Source organism: Xyrauchen texanus, chromosome 22 (assembly GCF_025860055.1).
Source record: "Xyrauchen texanus isolate HMW12.3.18 chromosome 22, RBS_HiC_50CHRs, whole genome shotgun sequence".
Taxonomy (NCBI): Eukaryota; Metazoa; Chordata; class Actinopteri; order Cypriniformes; family Catostomidae; genus Xyrauchen; species Xyrauchen texanus.
Window position 1 is genome coordinate 20956869 of NC_068297.1, and position 23687 is coordinate 20980555.

Below are 23687 nucleotides of genomic sequence, written 5' to 3' on the forward strand. Positions count from 1 at the left end.
TTGTCACCAATACATAACCTCTAATCATATCTGTTTTAGTAATGGGAAAAACCTCAAAGAAAAGTCACCAATAATTCCCAAGAGAGTAATACAAAACATCTCAAATGTGCAGTGTATTTTGATCCTATCCAAACATCAGATCTTTAATCCATCTATTTGCTCACTTTTTGATGAAAGTTAAAATTCAGTGTGATTCTCGGACCAAAGAGATTATTGTTTTTGTTTTGTTTTCATCTGGCAGTCTACTCTCTCTTATTTCATGCGCTGAGTGAAGGCGTCACAAATCAGCAGGAAACAATTTTGGAAAACACAGCCACTTGGCAATGACAAGGTGTCATTTGGCTGTTTGATCCAGTGCTCTGACAACTATAGAGGCAAACATATAATCATTGCATTAAGGTGCAGTCACTGAGAGTTTTCATGCTCTCTCTCTCTCTCTCTCTCTTTGCCGGGAGGAGAAAGTCTGTCTGATCACGGATAGCTGGAGGCTGCACAGTTAGCTAAGTGCTGGAATGGAGTCGCCCATGGGAGCTACAGTCTGTTTAGAGTTAGTGGCTGTTTATCTATGGATGTAAAGTGGTGGATATGTGGGATATCTTTACTTTATCATATAATTTTATTAAAATGCAGTGGCCCCAAAACGTAATTAGACACTTTAGCCACACTAATGAATACAGATAACAAAATATTTTACCTTTTCTCCAAACTAACTTCACTTTTCTTAGCCATTTTTGCAATGAATTTTAACCAACTGGTCTCAAGGTAATTTGTAGTGGACATTAGGGAAAATTAACGCATTAATTTCAGCAATTAATATTTTTTAACGCATTAAAAAAGATAACGCAATTAATGCAGTGTCCATTTCTTTTTGTACTACCTAAACTTCACCCGATAGGAGAAAGGTGTCCCTAGTTGTTCCCAGGCACTTTTGTACAATGGCCGAAACTTCACCAATTATTTTCCCCACTTTCTTTGGCTAACACTGGCATACATACATTTTCAGGAGGTACATGCTTGACTCAGCTGCACATCCTAGCACAGAAACTTATTGTGTGGAGCAGTGCATGCTTATTCATTGTGCATGTCCTGTTCATAATAAACACGATAGCGGATTTATTGTATGGAGAATGAAGACTTCACCTGCCAGCGGGTGAAAGATACATGCAAACTGCTGTATCATCGACCATAAAAGCTCAATTACTTTCATCTAAACCAGTTTCAAAAGCAAAACCACCCTGGTGAGACCCACTGAACCTCCATGTGTGTGATAGAGACTGAAGGAACAGGCTAACCAGCAAGCTACAACCAGGTATAGCCTACTTGTAGAGAGACTGAACTGCAGCCAGATAATAGTTTTGAGATTTCAGTATTCAATATGTTTGTTATCTGTATTTATAGTGTCTAATAATGCATTGGCAATGAACACCTTTGTACAAGTTTCTCTTGCAAAAATGTTTTATATGAATTGAATCTGCCCATTTGATTCTATTACTAAAAAAGTCCACTGTAAAATGACAGAAGATTTTGCCCAAATTGTATTTAAAACATGTTTATGGCATCTATACATATACTTGTATACCTTACTGTATATACCTTGAACATTTTCACATACATTTTATGCAATCCTGTATCTAAGTAACACATACAAAAAAAAAAAAAAAAACGGTTTAACATGTAGACATTTAAATAATGACAAAAATATGACTGCAAGTTTGTTTAGATAAAATACATTTGTATTTGCGATATATGATTTATGATATATTTTTAATGTTTGTTGTCATGTAAAATGTATCATAATGTAATCATGATTAATCACAATTAATAACAGAGAAATGTGTGATTAATTAGTTTCACAGCCCTAGTGGACATTTGTCAATTCCGATCAAGTTCACACTGTCAGAGTAACTATAGACCTGTTGCACTAACATCTGAAAAGAAAGTGTCCAAACACGGGTGGTCTTCATTTTGTAGAGTATTTCTCTTTTCTTTCTTTTTTTTTTACCATTTTAAATAAACAGTAACAAACTTTTGTGTTTAAAAATTGTGCTTATGCAATCTTTCATCAAAATAAATTCCACTTGGTTTGATATTTTGTTGTAAAATGCAATTGCATTAAAAAGTATAAGTGTGGCTTAAATGTCCTGCTTTTTGGGGCGACTACAAATGATTTAGTTATGGAAAAAAAATTATATTAGGAAAAGTTTATAAATAAAGGATTTAACTTTGAAGTACTGTTAAAGATATATGCATGGATACTTCACCTATAGCATATGCATACTTTTAAAGGGGGTTAAAAGCACATTAGATTAAAAAAATGCTGTAGGATTTTCATCTATGTTATAAAACAGTAATATAATTAGTCTTCTGTGTTTCTGCTGAGGGGATACTGATTACCCTTGTTCCAGCATGAGAAATACAGACATGCGAAACAGGTTGCCTTATCCGGCTGTATGGGCAGATCAATTGTTATAACATTACTGGGTTGGAAAGTAGTAACTCACTTCATTGTCAATGGATGTCTGCAAAATAACACCTCTGATTACAAGCAATCAATGTGAAAATGGCAAAAACACATTTGAACAATGGAGCGAGCTGCTATAAAAATGCCAGCGGCGGGCCAGTGGAGATGAGGAGCTAACGCTTGTCTGTGTAATAAATACCACAGAAGGGCCAGCAGCCCTTAGCAAAGCACAAAATATAAAATTCTGAAAGCAGAGAGATAAGAATGTACAGTATAGTTCTGTGAATTTGCATACAGAACATTTGTAGTTTAAAATAATCCTTTAACTCTATGTGAAAATATGTATTGGAGAAAAAAAGATGAATTCAAATCTTAAAAGAACTTGCTTGGATGTCTTTTCTCTTTATAATTTCATTTAAATACAAAATAACTATGTTTGTTCTCTCTAGTTCACATCAGCGTACACTGACAACAGTACAGGTTTAAGATGTCCAAATCTGATAAGAGTCGTGTGTGTGTGTGGGTGTGTGTGTGTGTGTGTGGGTGTGTGTGTGTGTGTGTGTGTGTTTGTGTGTGTGTGTGTGCATGTTTCACAGTCCCTGGCACACTTGTAGATGAAAATCTTGATGATTTAGGTAATTTTCTTGTGCGGGCAGATAAGTGTTCTGCTTTATCAGGTAAGATGGCCCACTCAACACTATAGACAACACACATATACAGTATACATGTACATACTCTCACATGCATATATATATATATATATTAGTGATGTATGTCTCGAGACCAGTCTTGGTCTCGGCCTTGACGGTCTTTGGTCTTGGTCTTGTCTTGGTCTCGGACCTCTCGGTCTTGTCTAGGTCTCGCTGTCTCAGACTGACATAGTGGTCGGGGGATTTAGCAATACAATACTACAATATCCACGATGACACAACGTTCGATAATGCAACAGTATTATTATTTGGCGCCCTTCAAATGCAACCAATCACATGTATTTTTTTGTGACACAGCCGTTGGCGCTCATCCATCCATATAACATTATACCTCAGTGAGTGAGTGTAATGTAGAGCGTAAAGAGCACAGTCAGTCAGTAGCATGTCAGCGAATTCCTTGGTCATAAAATTTGCTTTCGTAGAACACAATGAGTTCTTCTGCACATCGTCAAATAAAAAGAAGCATTCGGCGAAATGTAGATTCTGCAAAGTCTGCTTGACAGAGACAGCTGGGACCACCTCAACGTTCACCAGACACCTGGAGCGTAAACACAGGGAAAGGTAAGCTATCTACCCATTTTCAAACTTTTTGAGGTAAAACCTATCCAACCTCCCATAACCAAACAGATCATGTATCTGCTGAATTATGTGTTTATCATGTGTTCTTCTCACACGTACGGTATAAGTTATTTAGGGACATACTTTTTGCAAGCCTCTCTAAGGACGTAACTAACGTTACATGCTAAGTAACGACATTTTGGGTAACTGCACAACTGACAGATGACTTTGAGCGCACCGCCAACGTGTGTGTGTGTGTAACCATAGCGACAAAACAACCAACTTTCGGATCCTGCACTTAAGCCTATAATTTCGTTTTTAAATATAGAATTATGTATTTAAAAGTTGCAGAATGGATTCATTTGCTGCTGTTCTTGAATCCATACAAGTTATTGCTTAGCTTCAACACTAGTCTTTTTTTTTTTCCCCTCCGGTCTCGACTTGGTCTCGGTTTTGGTCTCGACTTGGTCTGTCTTGGTCTTGGTCTCGATACCCTCTGGTCTTGGTAGTGTCTTGGTCTCGGTTTAGGCGGTCTTGACTACAAGTCTAATAATATATATATATATATATATACACACACACTGATCAGCCACAACATTAAAACCACCTGTCTAATATTGCGTAGGTCCCCTTCGTGCCACCAAAACAGCGTCAACCTGCATCTCAAAATAGCATTCTGAGATGATATTCTTCTCACCACAATTGTACAGAGAATGGTTATTTGAGTTACCGTCAGTTTGAACCAGTCTGGCCATTCTTTGTTGACCTCTTTCATCAACAAGGCATTTCAATCAACAGAATTGCCGCTTACTGGATGTTTTCTGTTTTTGGCACCATTCTGAGTAAATTTTAGATACTCTTGTGCATGAAAATCCCAGGAGATCAGCAGTTACAGAAATACTCAAACCAGCCCATTTTTCACCAACAATCATGCCAAGCTCCAAATCACTGAGATCACATTTGTTCCCTATTCTGATGGTTGATGTGAACATTAACTGAAGCTCCTGGCCCATATCTTTGTGATTGTATGCACAGCACTGCTACCACATGATGATTAGACAATTGCATGGATGATTGTTAGTGCTGGTTTGAGTATTTCTGTAACTGCTCATCTCCTGGGATTTTCACACACAACAGTCTCTAGAATTTACTCAGAATGATGCCAAAAACAAAAAAACATCCAGTGAGGGGCAGTTCTGTGGATGGAAATGCCTGACTGAAGAGTATCTCTCAATGCTATTCTAAAATGCAGGTTGGCGCTGTTTTGGCAACATGAGGAGGACCTACACAATATAAGGCAGGTGGTTTTAATGTTGTGGCTGATCGGTTTATATACACTGGTGGCCAAAAGTTTGGAATAATGAACAGATTTTATATATATATATATATATATATGAAGGTCGCTAATTTAAATCTGCAAAAACGGTCACAATTTCCCCCTTACAGTCAGTAAAGCGATAAAAGAGGTCAAACAAGGTGTGTAAAGTTTGATGTGATTATTATTTTGAAAGCCTGTCACATTGCCTTGTGTTATCGAAGGTAGGAGCGAGTGACTTCTACTTTGGCAGTGACAGGGCACTAAAGAACAGGGCCGAGCAAATAAGCTTTGGCATTTTTCAATAAGCAATATGCCTAAAATCACTGCATTACTGCTGCCTGAGTGCAGCACCCATCTATTCAACTGCAACAGGACACGAGAGCAGATAAGAGAGGATGATCCGCAGTCTCAATGAAATGAAATTGCACATAAATATAATAAAAAAATATAACAGGAGTAAAAAATGGAGATTAAAAACACATTCTATTAAACAGATGGTTAAAGAGGATTTTATTCCAGGAAATATGACAAGCGCGTAAAAGAGGTGCAGAGGATGAAAGAGAGGGAGGGAGAGAAATGGTGGTTGTTTTTTGGTGAGTGAACTGGTGAAAGCTATGTCTTTAACCAGATTAGATTCTTGAAATTGGCTGTCAAGGCGGGATTGTCCTGAGTTATAGCTGTCTATCACCCCCGCTCGCATAGACACACGCCGAGCTGCTGTCGCCTTCCCCTGCCGAAAAGCATCTTAAATTTTCAACACCACCATCTGTTACAAAATCTAATTCACATTCCGCCCATAATCGGGTTTACTTCTGTAATACCCATTCTGCCACTCTCCCTCTGCACAGGCCCCAACCCCGATTGATACAGCAACCACTTCTGCCCCTCTCTCTCTTATTTGCTTTCATTAGGATGGAAGAGGTGGTGTAAAGAGTCCAACAATTTTTTTTACATGGTGGCAATCATTGCTCTTCCTTCACTGTTTCTCTCCAATATACGTATATGTTTCTAAATAATAAAAAAATAAATCTATATTCTATATAAAATATTTCTTGTTGCTAAAAATAGCGCTTCATTTTTAAATAAACATTTTATAAAATATTATAAAATAAATAACTGTTTTTTAATTATATTTATTGGTGTTGTTAAAAATATATGCACTTATGCATAACTATAGCATATGCATACTTATATTACTTTTATAATTAAAATCACATTAGACCTAAATAATGCTGTAAAATTCAATGTATATATTATAAAACAAATAATTAAATTATTTTTATTAAATAAAAATAATACTTTTTTTTTTATAAATATTTAAAGGTGCAGTATGTAACAATTGTAATGTAATATTTGGCATTTTTTGGGCAATGTGTGAAGGACTTGTAACGCAATTTCAAAAATGAGCCCTTCCCGGCCTTCATAGGTTGCTATTAAAGCCTGTAGACTGATTTTCATTCAAAAGGAGCAGGTCGGTTTTGCCGGAAAACTCCAAAAGATGTGGCGTTTATGTATGCTCCTGAGAGCCTTCTACTGAATCCCTTCTGGCTAATCAGGAACGTGATCGCGGTATCAAAACCGACCCTGAATTGGCATTATTCTTATTGGACAGGTAAGCTTACATAACTGCAAAGCATGTGAAATGTAGTGCCATAAGGATTGATCTGTGTAATTTTAGCTAACTTGATCTTGCCTGCTAATGTTGACAAATTGCAAGCTACCTTGCTTCGTAACTTCGTAACGATCTTCACTTTATACTAAAGTCAGGTATACAGGATATACAGTATTTAAGCAAATACGCTGGTTTCTTGATCGTAGTAAAACATATGACATACAAAACATACAATACTGCAACATAACTGCAGTGCAACATTGAACTGTCTGGTATAGTTCGGTGGTATGATGTATGTGTGTATCAGTATGCTATGTTAGCTGATAAGTCGTTTTAGTTTAGTCTCAAAGTTTGTGGTAAAACAATAATAACTGTGTAATTTTAAATATGCTACCTCATCTGTCACCATGATGCCGGTGGATCACGTTCAGTTTCTTTGTACGTTACGTCATTGTTTTGGTCAATGCTCGCTCGCTCAGTCTCTATGGAGTGTGTGCACGAGCACGAGCAACAGGTAGCTGGCAGCAGTTCAATTAACAGCCACAAGTGTCATTAATAAAAAGGGTTTCTGAATCTTCCATTCTGCACCTTTAATTCAATATTATATAGTATTAATATGTACTTTTTTACTTTATTATAGTTATATAATGCAAATAGTTAATTTCAATTATTATAATTTAATATAAAATACATGTGCTTTATTAGCATTTTATTTATTCATTTATTTTTAAAAATTCAAATAAGTGTCAAATATATTATTGCCTTTCAAAAATCGAATCTAAACAAAAAATCTAACAAAATCGAAATGCTGATGATAAATTCTGATTTTTTCCACTTATTACGTACTAGAATGAACTTCGATTTTGAAATGAAAGATTATACATTTCTAAAACTTTCATCCATCAATAATTCAAACTAAGGTGCAATGACGTTCCAAGAAAATCGAGAGCCAGCTGTTTCCAACAGATGGCCCCTGCCCATCACATTTGGCCCCAAGACTCCTGAAAGATTTAAGTTTTAATATTACAATAAAAAACATCTCTGTCTAATAATCTTCCCAGTTATAATGCGCAATGCAACCCCCCCACACACACACAAAAGCCCTTAATTTCCCATCTGCGTTTAAAGCAATCTAGTTTATTACACAACCTGATAAATTTACAGTAACAAGCCATTCCCTTGACAACTTAATCATTTTCAGAGTATTTGATCATATAAATAAAACAGTGCCTCTGGAGGCAGAGGAGCTAAATCAGTTGATTCCGTTTATCTGGGAAATGGCTTGCATGTGGTTAACAGCTCTACACAGATGGAGAGGTTTTTCCCCCGACCCAAGGACCAGGCTTCTGTCTTGCTCACTCTGCTTTGAAATGGGAGTTATCAGTGGAAAATGTGTGTGTATGTGTGTAAGAAGGTGTTAAAGGTGCATGTTTGCCTTTTTCAGTAAAGGGATTTATGTGTGTGAGCAGAGTTCTAAGAGTGCAAAAGGTTCTCCTAGTTCCAAAAGATTTAATTCCCTTATTCAAAAGCTTGCTTATCAGTGTATAAGCGTGCTGATATGTTTGAGTTAGGGGCAAACATTTGCCAGGGCTGGGTAAATATGAAATGAGCTTTTCAATTAACTGATTTATTTGAAGTATTTGAGTGGATGGCCCTCATATAAGTTTAAAAAACGCCCCAGAAAATGCATTTCAGGGGACAAATATTATCACTTACAGTATAAAAAGCATTGTGTGCTTAATTGTGACTCGATGCTGACACAACTGATTAAAGTATAAACAACATTTGTGCTTGAGTATCATTTGAGTCAATGTATGTATGCATGTGGGACAGTACCGGTTTGATGCCCAGAGTCATCCCTGTATGAGTGCATGAACGTGTGCGCTTGCAGGCGTGCATGTGTGTATCTATGCGTGACTGACCTCAAATCTTCTGACACAGCTGCTAGAGAAACATCCTGCTCTGCTCGGGTATCTGTGAATATGTGTTATTACCTGTCTGTCCCTGGCTCTGATGTGAGCTTGTGTGAGGATATTGTGTTTAGTTTTGCATGCAACAACATTAAATGCACGTATTACGCTTATAGAAAATAATTCAAATAATTTTAATAGCAACATAAACTCAATAGCAATAATTGCAATAAGATGATATTGGTTCCTGATGCCTGTTTTCAGAGAAAACGAGGGCTGCTAAATTCTGCATGGTACCCACAATTTTTAACCAATGAACTTCCATGACATTTCCATGACTATTCCAGTCATTTGTGATTATAAGGTTTCAGAAAATGTTTATTTATTTATTTATTTTTTTTACTCAGACCGATTCATTAATAAATCAATGAGTAACTTTTATACTACACATTAGATATATTTAGATGAAAAATCTATCTTCATTATAGACATTTCCATGACTTTTCCAGGCCTGGAAAACAATATTATAACCCAATATTTCCAGATTTTCCATGACCATGGGAACCCTGAGACACCCAGAATTTATGCATTTGACACACTTCTATCCCTCACCAACAGAGAGAATCAGATCTAATATATATTTACACACCCAAAGGACATCAAATTGTGCAACGACCAATGTGGATGTTCAGGGTAAGAGCCATGTTCTCCAGCTCCCAGCATGCTTTGTTTCAGGCCCATGGCGTGACTACAGTTCTTAGCCGTCTCTGTACATCAAGAGCTGAAAGCTACACCGGTAAAGTGATCCTGATTGGCTAACAGCTGAAAAGTCTTCTTGCATGCAAATGGAGCCTAATTGGTTTGACCCAGACTAACCTGTCCCAAATCCAATCGGTGTAATACTTTTGAGGTCCCCTGTCAAAGCACAGTCACCCTCTTTAAAAGGTTTTGCTTAAATCTCTAAAATATCCTGTTGAGATGTCAGTGTGAGTAAATGCGTGTCTATGAAGGTGGTAGCTGGATACACAAAGCAAGACTCTTGAAAACGCTGTTCATCAAGTGGAAGTTGAGCGGATATCTAAACTGTCAAAGATGAGATACGGCTATTTTCACTTTTTTTAAATAATGCCTGTAGGTATTATTACTACAGATATTGTATTACTCCTTAAAAGCACCATTCAAACACAAGGTACACCTATAACTATGAGCATACTCAAAAGACTCTAGATTACATTTAGAGATAATTAAATTTCTTGTCATTTTTGAAGTCACAACATTTACATATTCACATTTACATTTACAAGTGTTACTGAAAATGTATTTATTCATCAAAATAATATATAAAAAAGTACTAGTTAAGATCATTTTCATCCTGACCCTTCCATAACCTCTAAAGTAATAACCATAAATGACCTGAAATTACTACAGTCAAACAAAGACATTTTACAGAAGATGGCCTGAGTAGAGAGAGAGAGAGAGAGAGAGAGAGAGAGAGAGAGAGAGAGAGAGAGAGAGAGAGAGAGAGAGAGAGGGCCCGGTGAGGACTCTTAACTGGTCACATCTGGCTGTATTTTATACGCAAATCAGCCCCCACTAAATCTAGATAAAACTCACTGACTCGTGATCGGAGCAATGATCTTCATACATCTAAATTTATATGCTAATCGGAATCCTTGAAGCATTTAACACATTCCTCTGCATCTGGAGGGGGCGAGTACCATCAACCTCTGCAACCTATACCCATAAACTCATCATGAACTTTTCCAATCTTATCTATATCTCACTCAAACATCTCTATCTATCCATCTATCCATCTATCTATCTATCTATCTAGCCCTCTTTCCTACATACACAAAGACAAACATTAAAAAATAAAAACAAGGGCACCAATACAAAAGGCACAGGTGTACATACGACTACCCAACACACACATACAGTTGAGAGATGAATATGGCCAGGTAGCATTGTATTAGACTTAGATTTAGATACAGCTATTGACCAAGGGAAAACCCTCAGATTCAGGTACACAGAGAATAATGGCTACAACATGTGATAGACACACACACTGCACAAACAGGTGATGTCCGAAGACTAACACAATGATTCGATGAAGCAAGCATGAATACACAATATAGCGTGGGGAGGCAAAAGCCAAACAATCATACAAAAGAATGTAAAACAAAACCAAATATAAAAAAAAAAAAAAAAATCATCAGAACTGATTTTGGATTTGATGACACTTTTTGGTCTTTTTCTTACCTTTGGTTATATAGAGCATGTGCATCACGCATGTGACTGGCCTCGATGTCGTATTGCTGTTGTGTTCTCCAAGAGCCGCATTTGGCGTACTTATCTTCACTATTAACTTGGGCCTTTGATAAATTCATTCTACAACAGAGGAGAGCAAGAACAGGAATAAAAAACGATGGTCAGAGAGATGGACTGTGGAATTCTGGTAAAGAACCATTGAGCCATTAGCTGCTGACAGAGAGTGATGCAGCCAGGCACACCGAGAAAATATTGCTTCTTCCCCCTAACTAGCATTCTTTAATTCATTGGTTTAACAGTGCTCTTCTTTTAAGGATAGGTAGTGGTTAAATCTAGGATCTTTTATAACCAAAACCGGTCTCATCATTCTACCGGCCAGTTTTATTAAGTCTGAGGTGTCGCTAGATTAACAGGGAAATGGCGAGATCAACACACACACGTTGCCCCTGTTCATCAGGGCGGGAGAGCCGTGACTTTACAGGACCCACAGAATCAGAGGGGTAACGGTAGGGTGAGAAATGATCAAATAAAAACAAATGTGCAGGAAATGGTTTGACATCACACCTGCACAGAGAAAGGCAGTTTGGTGTTTATTTGCTAAATGTCAAGCATTTATTATTTCAGAAGTGACTCAAGGCCAGAAAGAGTACCTTTTAAAAGAAATATATATACATATATAATCTTGGTTTCAGAAACTCTTTTTCCTCACATTCTCCCACAGATACCTCTAAAACATATGACATCTCAGAAGAAACATTGTCTCATGACAAAATCGTAACAATTTTTATGAAATGGTGAAATCGTAAGATATAATTTGTAAGATACAATGGAGACCAACCAATCAACAACCAGAATTTCAAATTGATACACTACAGAACAGGCATCTAATGTCCACTAGTTTTCTATCCAACATTTTATTTTAAGAATGGAACATTTGTGAACAAATGGTCACTCATTCTATATTTATTTATGAAATACAAAAGACGATGCCTGTCAATCATTTGTAATACGCTTCTCTTGTCTCGTTCCAAACCCCAATGTTTTCTTATTTCTGTGGTACACAAAATTTATTCTCAAGTTAAAATCATGGTTCAGTTTAGAGTTTGGATAAAGGGTTAGGTTTAGGTTTAGATAAGGGGTTAAACTTAGGACAAATTGTATTAACATTGATCGTTCATTTACTTTTCTCTATGGGAGTAAAAGTCATAATTTGATTTTATGAGCAAACTCATAAATATCATCACAATATCTTATCATTATGCCATCTCATACTAATTACTATGACTTGTCTTGAGACCGGGCTGGAAGAAAACAAATGTAAGACTTGCTCAGATGTTTTAGTAAAGTGTTTGTTGCAGACTTACTGTATGTAAATCAAATGGTAATACCCCTCGGCATTGTGTTGGTACAGCAACATATTTACACAAACTTATGTAAATTAACTGAATCTACAAAAGTACCCTTAGAAAAACACCTGCCAGCTTAAACATTCGATTAAGGTTTCGGGCTAAAACAACAACCTCTCTATCAAAGATGATGATATCTGTTGGCTTTCAAGACTTGAGGAAATAGATTTCATACAAAAAAGGTAAAGCACAGGAGAAAGCAAAGCCCGCTTATGGAGGAAGTGAAGTGGTACGAGCCACAGGCAGTGTGGGTGAGTTTGTGAGTCTGCCACTGTCTCTAATTAACAGAGCAGGCTCCCTAATTCTCCTTCTCCGTTCCAACTCAGTAAACACGTTCAATGTCATTAGAGCCGCACAACCCCCAACTGTCCTCACACTCGGACTGATGAAACTAATCGCTCAACTAATGCTGTGCTTCGGCGGCTGTCTGAGAGAACACAGCCATGAAGATCTGTCTGTCTTCCTGCCTTTCTCTTTCTCTGCCTCTCTTGTTCCTCCTCCTCTTTCTGTAAATCTAACTCCCTCACTTCTATCCATTTGCCTTTAAGATTTTTTTAAGCATCTCTTGTTTTATTTCAGCTTTGTTTTCTCTTTCATTTTCTAAAGATCCTACATAATGTTTGTTCTGTTTGATGTCAAGTATTGATGTTCAAGTTTTGCCTTTAAATTGCATAAAAAAAAAATGTGTCTTCTTATTTTTTAAATAGAGGACAAATAATTAAATTCCATGCATTTCGAGTACAAGACGTACACAATATAATGGCTACACTCTCACAGCAATGTGCACAAACATAAGGTAGCAATTCATTATTTTAGAAAACATTAGTGTGCCACGTATCAGTGTCAGCAATTCTTTTAATCGTCAAATCATTTTGTTGCAATCATTGCTAATTTTCTAGTTAATTCAGACTGAGAAACTCGAGAGCTGCACTCCAGAGTACGTGTGTACCTCACAAACAGTGGGCAGAACTGTGTGTTCATTGTGTGTGTGTATGTGCATGTGTGTGTGTGTACTGAGGCTGGAAAGCCAGTCAGGGCTTAGTGGAAAAACGCAACACACACACACGCACGCTTAATGTGTTGGTTTTAGTTCTGGGCGAGCGAGCAGCGGAATCGATAAGGCCCAGCATCAAACACGCCACACGGCCTGATACACTCCTGTTCCTCTCAACTCTCCTAAACATGATTTTACAGACAAACGTACTACTGCACTTCCAATGCCAGTGTCATTAAATATCTGTCATTAGTGGGACAGTTTTCAAAGCAGTGTGCTGTATTTTCATAATTATAATAATTTTTTATTTAATTATTTTCATAAGATGTGCAGGCAGGTCATGCTGAATATAAAAGGAAATATAACAAAGATAACAAATTACATCAAAATTCAATGAACTTCTGACCTTCGTGACTCAATTATAACATTTGAAAATACTAAAAGATATCATATAGAATATAAGTATATAGACATGCATTTTAAGTACATCAAATCTCTTAAGAAGATAAAGAAATAATTGTAAATTTAAAACACATAAAAAACATGCAAAAAAAGCTAATGCACTCATACATATAAAAACATGCACACATTTGTCTGAATCATACATTGGATGCTTCCAGATAAAAGAAACAGATCTTGTTCATCTAAAACGCATACGGGGAGTTGATATGTAATATATAAGAGAATTTGTGACAGACCTATGTAAATAACATGGTAATCCTGGCCTCTGAGTTTGTACAGTAAAATAATTTATTCAAATACAGGGAAATTAATTAGGGCAAGATTGCTGGATTGCTGAGAATATATATATATATATATATATATATATATATATATATATATATATATATATACATACTCAGTGCTCAACAATGTAATTTAATTCTTCTAAATTTTTACATAAAATTTCATTAATAATTTACTCACTTAAATACTTTTATAAAGTAGAAATAGTAGTAGAAATATACTATAAAAAGTCACTAGAAATGTAAAAATGTTGTATTAAAAATTAAGTCTAATAATCTATTATTTTGAACATTAGTTAGTTAGCTACTTTATTCATTTCTTTGTGAAATCAATCAGAAACATTAAAATTTAAATGCAAAAAGGATTTAAAAACGGAGAGAAAATATATTTGTGTAATAAAACAGTAATAAAAATGTAGTTATAATGTTATAATAATGTAACTAATGTAATTATTAATATAAGTACTATTAAAAAACATTCAGAACTACAGATAATGTTCAGAATTAAAAGCTTTGTCAAAATGAAAACAATAACAGCAAAAATGATGTGTCACTTCATATCAGTGATAGAAACAGAGGGTTTTAGAGGAGAGAATGAATCTATAGGGATCTACCTGAGCCCATTTCACGCTACTGTCAAAACACCTAAGTACTGCATCCATGCGGACAAGGATTAACAAGCAGGACAATGAGCTGATTAAGCCAAGTGTGTGTGTCACTGTGTTGCGGCCATGCTCTGCGGCTCACTCATGTGTTGCTATTCCATCTGTGAATAGTGGGGGCCTGATTGATTAGACAGGTGCCATACTTTCTTATGCAGGAACGGCTACATGCCTACATCTCTTTGTCTCTCTCTCTCTCTCTCTCTCTCTCTCTCTCTCTCTCTCTCTCGTCTCACTCTTACTCTCTTCTGACAGCTCACACTGGCTGGTTACTCATACCCTGCTAATTTAGGTACAGGACAGCACTGAACTCAGCTCACACACATGCACGACACGCAAGCAGATGACACAACCACCAAAACCGCACACACACATACACACATACACACCTGCGGAAAAGCATATGAACACAAAACATACAAATAGACAGATCAAAATTGCACATTACTCTTGTTTTGCTATTAAAAGGAAACCTTACGATAAAATACTGGAACCAACACCGGTGGCAGCATTAGTTCATGTTATCGAGCTTCCTTGTTATTGTATGCAGCAACACGTGATTTAACCTTTGGGGTTTGAGGACTGAAGATTGGGACAGTTGGAATTAAACATGGGCCTTGCACGCAGGGGCAGCACAGGCAGTGTGGCGGGCCATGCGGCAGATGGACTGTCAGCTTTAATATGACAGAGCGTGTGCGAATGCTACAGTCTGAAAGCATGCGGCTCTCTACGGGAATGCAGCCATTCGGCAACGCAACAGGGGCTGGAGGTGGTCAGGAGGAGACGAGAACGGAACTATGAAACGCAAATATACTGGCCTGATGCATAAACACACACCCTTTCAGATCTTCTGATGTCCCACCAAATGTGCCACCTCTCTGCTACAATGCAGATGTGCTTTGATAACCATCCATGTGATGCAAATGTTCACCTATTACCCAGGCTGAGTTCAAATCGTGACTATCCAGGTACATCCGTGCTCTGTCTGGAAAAATTACCGCACATAAGCAGATTTGTTCAAAAGCCTCCCATCAGGCTGGCTTTGATAATCTACAGCAGGACGGAAATAACATCATTTTAACTGTAAGTCAATAAATTTCGCATTCTAGATGAAAAAGGAAACAATAGCTTCAGTCTACCTAAGAATTTCTCAAATTCTAAGGTCATGTTAATCAAACACAAAATCTAATATAAATTAAAGCTCTAATAAAAATGACTTGATTTAGCTGCATTTACATTTCTAATGCAGCTAGAAGCACAGGGCGTTTTTGCATGGACCACATCATTGTTGTTTACATGAGTAGAGAAACTGGAGAAAAAACTGACCCAAGGGTCTATATAGATATGAATGTATTTGTGATATATATACACATATATATATATACACACACACATATATATATATATATATATATATATATATATATATATATACATACATTTTATTGCTGCATTCCTCTAATATATATATACAATTTATGAAAAGTCAAAATGTGCAAAGTGTTCAAACGATCATTTAAGTCCAGAAAAACATTCAGAAATCTTATACTCTACAGCTGACTGCAGTAGTTCGGCATTACAAGGTAAGCGTCATACCGATCGTATAAGACACATGCACGCACGCACACGCGCGCACACACACAATGTATGACAGGAGAAAGGTAGAAGAAATATTTCACTGTCACCCATCACCCAGCCTGCTGATTCATTTCCCTTTCTCTGCAACAAGACCACCACAATTTCATTGAAGACCAATGAAGCTAAAAGAGATTCAAAAATCAGTCCCCATCCACACCACTAGAGCTCTATTCTTTCTCCAGAAACTTGAAATCTTTTAGAAATCAGGGGGGGGGAAGCAAAGATTCTGTAATATCCTGTACATTAACCCAAGTATTTGTTTTATTCAACATCAATATTTCTGGTTAAAATCTATAAGAATTCATAAGGTAAAGTGTATCTTAGGTCCTGTAACCGGTCACCATTTCAGTTTTTCGCCAGATCACCCTTTTCCCTTAACTAGTTCTTTTTAAATGGTCCTGCGGTGTGAAAAGTTAATTTTCTCATGTAAATATATTCCATAGTCTCAATAAATACAGTATGAGGTCATACAAGCATGCATAAAACATTTAAAATAATTAGGATGTTGTTTAAAATAGATGAAGCATGTCACACACACACACACACGCATGCAAGCAAGCACACACACACACTCACACACACACACTCATTAGCAAATACTGAAAACATGGACAGTTTCACTTACGCATATATGCATATGCACATTTTATCGCATTTATGTATGTTTGCACAGGTTCAATGCAGTCCTAAAATCTGTTACACCAGCTTATGTTGTAATTATTAGTTACTTCAATTTAATTAGTCATAAACGTCAGTCTCTCCAAAAACAACACCTTCATTTCTTTATCAGCTGCTTTTTCACAGTAACCCATCCTCTGCTGAGAATTAATAAAATGCAAAAACAGGAAGAGAAAATGGAATAAGAAAAGCCATATCCACATGTACAGAGACAAACGGTGAGTCTGCTGGGAGCCGGAGAAAAATGCAGTGGCTAAAAGCACTATTTTTACACCCTTATCTAGCCCTCAAGGACCCGCCTGCTTCTGGAGTGACCACACTCCCAATTGACCTGCTGTAACTGTATCCTACAAGCTCTCAGCCCCGTGCCTGCTCTGCCTCTCTACGGCATGCAGCAGGCCAGAACGCCTGCAAAATGAAGTGAAGGGGAAACGAGGTAGGTCGAGAGCTGAGGTGAATTGAATTCCCACTCAGACTTTGAAATACTCTGTTAGTCGGGGGCTAATTGCTAATGGTGGTAGGTCGTCTTTTGACGTATGAGTCTCAGCTGGTGTGGGCCCTCTTAAAACCCTTATTCAACTACTCATAAAAATTGCCGCACTGCCTTCAGAAAAAGAAAAAAGAAATCCTGATGGATTGGTGCATAAATCACACAAATTGAGAATTGCATCATCAGGCACAGCCCCTGTGCTTACAGTTGTGTGTGCACAGCACCTGCATGTGACCGTGAAGGTGTCCATCCAATGGGCCACTTATTGCACTTTTCAACAAAAGGGTAAAAATATAGCTTCCCTTTTTCTTTCCTCTCCTGAATGACAGGCTACTGGAGGGGCCCATGAGTGGGGGCTCTCTCTTTTAACTGGAGTTAATTACCCTTGGAATGCCTCAGACCCCTTCAAATAAGGGGAAGTGGCAAAGCTCTGTCTCCAATAAGCAGGACAGCATAAAGACAAAGAGTGTCCAGACAGTAATCGACAAGGGGCCATGGCGAGAGAAAGACATGTAGAATGAGCAACGACACCTTTCACACAGGGGAATGAGACAGAGAGAAATCAAAGCTGAACGGCAACAAAGGCCTACACACACACAAACACACACACACACACACACACACTCACACACAGCACATGGCAGAATAAATAAATCTGTGCTGTGCATATTGACATCATTTGACAGATGAATTAAGTAAATGATTTTATAAGGAGATTAAATGGAATTTAATTTACACAATCTCTCTTTATTCCTGCTGATCCCAGCCTCTGGGGTTTCACTCGCATCTCAAACGAGAGAGAGTGAATGAGTGGGAAGAAAACGCAAAATCAAGTTTTCTTCAAGGGCCACAGGGGGCTTTCTGTGTTTTAAAATCATCCGCAAAGTGACAAAAGGTTGTACATGCATGAGTGAGCAGACACCTCTGTACCATTCTACACACAACGCTTCAGCCTATTGCAGTGCCCAGCTGTGATTTTACACACATGACTCGCGCGCTTCTACTGAACATTCACTCTCCATTGCATTTAAAAAGTTAACTGCAACATCTGGTTAATTAAAAATGTCAGGCATTAAGCTTTTTTTTACTTTTTATTTTATAGTCTTACTTTCATTTTTGCTTCATAATATTTTATTATACATGCATTCTTGAAATTTTACTAAAGCATTAAAATAAGAAATCAAAAAGCATGCCTTTTTGTCAACATTATTTTAAGACAATCATCTTCAAAAGGCGAGTTTGTCCTCATTCATTTGTTTACCAAAATTTAAAACACAACAAACAATCTTGTTTCAAAATGTACAGCTCATATATGAAAGCACTGTGATTTTAAATCTATGTTAGAAGGCAAAAATAAATGTAAAATGTATTTAAAAATTCTACTCTTGTCTTTTTTCTTGAAAGAACTGTTTAATAATTATTAATTTCATATTTATGAAATACATATTTAGACGTATTAAAAAATAAACAATTTACTAAAATCTCAACCAAAAATTTATACAAATAAAAATTCAAAAAATTACACTACTAAATCTATGAAGCTTCCCATCATTAATAAAAAACACTAAAAACACATTCAAGAACACTCCACAATAACTCCAACCATGGATGTAAATGTTAAAATGAGCATGCAGATGTGAATGTACGTGCAGACGGTGAGAGTCTGTAATTATGATAATAGCTAAAGCAGCACTTGTTGTTATTGCCATCATTAATATACTAATTAGAATCTCAGTAGTCAATTTGTGTTAAAATAAAGATTAAACAGCGAGCGAGCATCAAATGGGTAAAAGCCTGTAAAGAAGGGATACTCTTATCTCCGAATTCCCTTTCATGAGTCTAAATAAACCAGTCAATCTAATGATACTGTTCAGGATGTCCACAGCACTGCTGTCTCCTCAATCCATCCAGCGCTATGCTCCACATATAATATTTAAATCACAAACTATCACATGCAAATTAATTTGACTGTTCTCATTCACATTTGCAACAACCAAAAAAAAAAAAAAACGATGTGTTTTTTCATGTGTGTTTATAATTTGTCTGCAGAAGCTTTTAGACACAGAAGTTGTGAGATTTTGCAGGACAGAGGCTGATAGTTTAGGAGACCGGGCTGGTTACATGTTTGTGATCTTTCTAACTTCTCTCTCTCTCTCTCTCTCTCTTTATTTAAAACAAAAATTCATTCTTACACTTTTTGTAAGAGTGTTGGGTACTCAGTTTTCCTCTTACATTCATATCAGTATTCCTATGATGCACAGGGCAGAGGTAAATAGTTTTAGTTGTTTCTTTAATCAACCCTGTAATAACATACAATACACTTGTTCTGCAGCACAATGTTTACATTATTATATTGTCACATTTACAAATCAGAAATAGACACATCACATTGCATACAAAAACAATAAGTATTAACAGTACTTTAAAATAATTACCACACAAGAAATTGTAAAAATATTTTGTATAAAATATTTTTAATTTTTATGTGATCACCAAATTATATAATTCTAAGAAGCCTTTTGAGTATATGTGCAATTTTGATTGCATTTTTTGTTTTACACTAGTCTATATATACACAGGACTCAAAGTAAATATATTATGTTACATTTAAAACAAGTGAAAGTCTATATAAAACTGTCAGTGCAATGTCTTCAGGCTGCTTTGATGTCTAAATCAGTGTATTAGGGTTCACTCAGTGCTGACAGAAGTGAGCGGGACGGAGATAAATATTAAGCCAAGGAGCAGTTCTCTGTCAGGCTCTGGATGTCCACTCACCCAGCATTTGTACCTCACACACTCAATCCCTCTCTCTCTCTCTCTCTCTCTCTCTCTCTCTCTCTCTCTCTCTCTCCGAGCCAGCACACCGTCTTTAATACATTTACTGTGCCACATGCTGTGCGACCGGTCTGTGATTCAAGCTCTCCTGCTACCTAAGACCGTTTTCTTTCCTCTATCCCTCTCTCCTTCTCCCTGTCATCCTCCCCTCCTCCCTCAGCACTCTCTCTTTCATGTCCCTTTCAACCGGACACTCTCCTAATGATTAATACAAAACACTCTGTACTGTCAAGCGGCTTGTTTGTACAAAGATTGCTATAATTCTGTCAATGACTAAGCCTTCAGCTAGGACAGCACCTACCGTACCGGCACAACAAACACACACATGCGCAGCTCCCAACAGCAAAAACAATCATGACATGCAAGTAGCCAGCTCCATAATTAAGAACTACATAGTGACCACATGCACATATAAACACAAAAACACAAACACACTACCAACACAGGAACTAATAACAAAAATAGACTGGCTGGACACACACACAAATGTGCACACACACACACACTAAGAACTAAGAGCAGAAGTAGAAAAAGAGATGGAAAATGTACCTACTGTTGTTCAGAGTGTAGGGAGAAACACTCGGGGAGTGAAAGTTCTACCGAATCCATGTGCAATCTGCGATCATCATTTGCCCAAACCTCTTATATAAATTTTATTTTTTCTCTATCTCTCTCTCTCTCTCTCTCTCTCTCTCACTCTGTACCTCCTCCTGTCTCTGCTTGCCGTGACTGAGCAGTGCAATTAACAGGACCGTTCTCCCAGTGACAGCCTATAGGCACAGCCAGTTGGGACCAAAAGCTCTTGCACTCTTCTAATCAAGGACTTAAAGCCACGATTGCTGCTCATTAATATGAAGCAGGACTTTGCATATGCAGTCCCCCTGGCCCTTGCAGATGCCAGATTGGTGGCTTCCCAGCCAATTGGAGTGAGACAGGGCAGTGTCTGCGCCCACTGAGAGTCGGAGCAGGGAGAGAGGGGAGGGGAGAGACAAAGAGCAAGCAAGAGAGAAAGAGAGAGAGAGGGAAGGGAGAGGGAGGGGGAGTGGTGTAATGTGAGTGAAAGTGGGGGTGAGAGAGGGTTTAAAGAACAGCCCGCGTCTCTCCCTCAGCAATGCTTATCGGCTTGCACTGTCAAGTGCGCAGATAAAACTGCTCAATTTGTTGATACTAAACAATGTGAATGAAGCTGTGTGCCGTTGACTTTGCATTTGATTGTGTGCTCGTTTCCAACTGCCACCAGCACAGGCAACATGGGCCATTGCAGACTAACATGCAAAATAAGGGCAGTATAATAATTCGGAATTGAAAGGATAGTTTGTGTTTATGTGATTTTAATTTAATTAAATGTATGCTTGTGCATACACTAGGTATACAAAGAGGGAAACTTACACATAACAAATTGTTTATTCAAGTCAAAAATATCATTTAACATCACTAAATCAACCTGAACACATTAGGTCTCACAAAAAATCAATTTAAGGGTTAGATCAGTGAGACATTGTTCCTTATGGTAACAATGGCAGGTGTACACACAATTTACAGTGTAGTTCTAGGAGGCATATGTTGTTGTATGCAAATGGTGCAGTTATTCTGGAAATGCAGATGAATTCTAAAATGTAAGAGACCACAAAAGGCAAAACAAAGCCAAAACCTCTCCATAAAGAAGGTGCAATCCAGCACAACATCAAAACATCAGCCCATCACAGCAAATGTAAAAGTGGGGGAGTGTCCACAGTGGACACATGCACGCTACTGTGAAAACATTGCTGACGGATCCAGCGAGAAAAGGCTGCAAAAAGATCAAAGGCACCCCTTTGTTCAAGAATGATTGAAGCACATTTGTGGGGCATCCACACCCGCTCTGTCTATCCTAGTGTTCACAGTTCGCAAGTATGTGTGTATGTTTACACGCGTGTCACAGGCGCAACTGCATTTCCAGCAGCAGCAGGGAAGATATTGCTGGCATCTCAGCACACTGCAATTCCCTACTGATAAGAAAATTCAGGAGCTGCACCGGCCCACAAACCATTGTGCCTGCCCCACCACGCCGCCACTGAAATTGTATCTGACTGTCTTTCATATTCCAAACTTGCCTGAATTTTTGAGTCTGTTGTCTCTTTAAAATGCCTTCTTTGGGTCTGGCAGCACTGCAAATCTAAATTAAATGCATTCACCGGACCTAACATGTTGAGTTTCTGAACAACCTCAGAAAACATGTTTCTTTGTTGTTTATTTATATTAGCCGCTTTAATGTTTTTAATAAAATAAGAAGTGTTTATATTTGCATTTTCAACTAATTATAGTAGCAAAGTAGTAAGACTGAACTTCAAAGAAATTATAAACAAATATATCCAAAAGTACCTTATTGTTTTATTACAAAAAAAAAAAAAACACTTAAGAAAACATCTGTTTGATATAACATCATTAGTAAATCATAGATGTACTTAAATGTTTATTTTTATAAACGCCTAATAGCATCTTCTAACAATATCACAGCAGACTGGTAAAATTGTAAAACAAATTATAAATAAATGTATTTAAAATGTCTGTATTGTCATTATCGTCTTGTCATTTAAAACTATATTTCATATATCCATTTTTAAAAATAAAAATAAGATATTTTAATGTAAAGATAAGGCTCTCTATTTGCAGGTACAGGCAGTAGGTACAAGATATATCGGATGAGAGATAAACATCAACAATAAAAAGGGCTTAGATTAATGCAATGCACACATCACTGAAAGCTAATATCTTTCAGGGAAATAAGATCTACTCCCAAAGTGCACATATAGATATGATTGAGTGAAATCCAGCTTTGTCTCTCTGAATAACACAGGTGCAGAAAAACAAAGGAAATACATTTGAATGATGAAAATCCAATCACTTTGTTTCTGGAGAAGTGATCAGTGTTAAAGACTGCTAGAAGATTGTTTTTATTTCATGGTAGTACATTGCCATTGCGGAAGGACGCACTAGGACTGACAAAAGAGTTGTGAAATAACACATTACTGTTTTTCTACTGACCTAAGATGATTTCGAAAGTTACATTTTCTTAATTTATTCATAGGCTATGTCTGCAAACTTTGCATCACAAAAACAAGGCACATGATTAAAAAATACTAAAGAAGCATATTCAAAGCAGCACATGGAAAAGATCGGCAGCCGACTGCCATATGAAACTGCATTTTAATTGCAGAAAAGAAGAGGAAGAGGCAAACGGGGAAAGCCGTACTGTTTGAAAGCAGATAGGAGCAGATAGTGTATCCTTGAGACCAACATACACCCCCCCCCACCCAAAAAAATCATGTTGTTCCAAACCCATATGTTTTTCTTTCTTTGTTGAACTACAAGAAGAAATTTTCACTAATGTTACATTTTTTGTTTTCCCCTAATATGATGAA

General features: G+C 37.2%; 1 protein-coding gene across 8 annotated transcripts in view; it reads right to left on the reverse strand.

Moving 5' to 3' along the window:
* LOC127662839 (estrogen-related receptor gamma) overlaps positions 1 to 23687 on the reverse strand; it is a 242487-nt gene that overhangs the window by 72565 nt on the left and 146235 nt on the right. For 2 of the 8 annotated variants that reach the window (XM_052154206.1, XM_052154205.1), the window contains exons 1-2: positions 20840 to 21068; positions 10829 to 10957 (exon numbers count right to left, since the gene is read on the reverse strand). The exons of 1 other annotated variant lie outside the window; for it this stretch is intronic. In XM_052154206.1, the coding sequence (XP_052010166.1) occupies positions 10829 to 10957; positions 20840 to 20895 (185 nt within the window). In that variant the 5' untranslated portion in view covers positions 20896 to 21068. Of the gene's footprint in view, positions 1 to 10828; positions 10958 to 20835; positions 21069 to 23687 lie in introns of those variants that run through there. 5 more of the 8 variants (XM_052154213.1, XM_052154209.1, XM_052154207.1 and 2 more) reach the window with 4 other exon arrangements.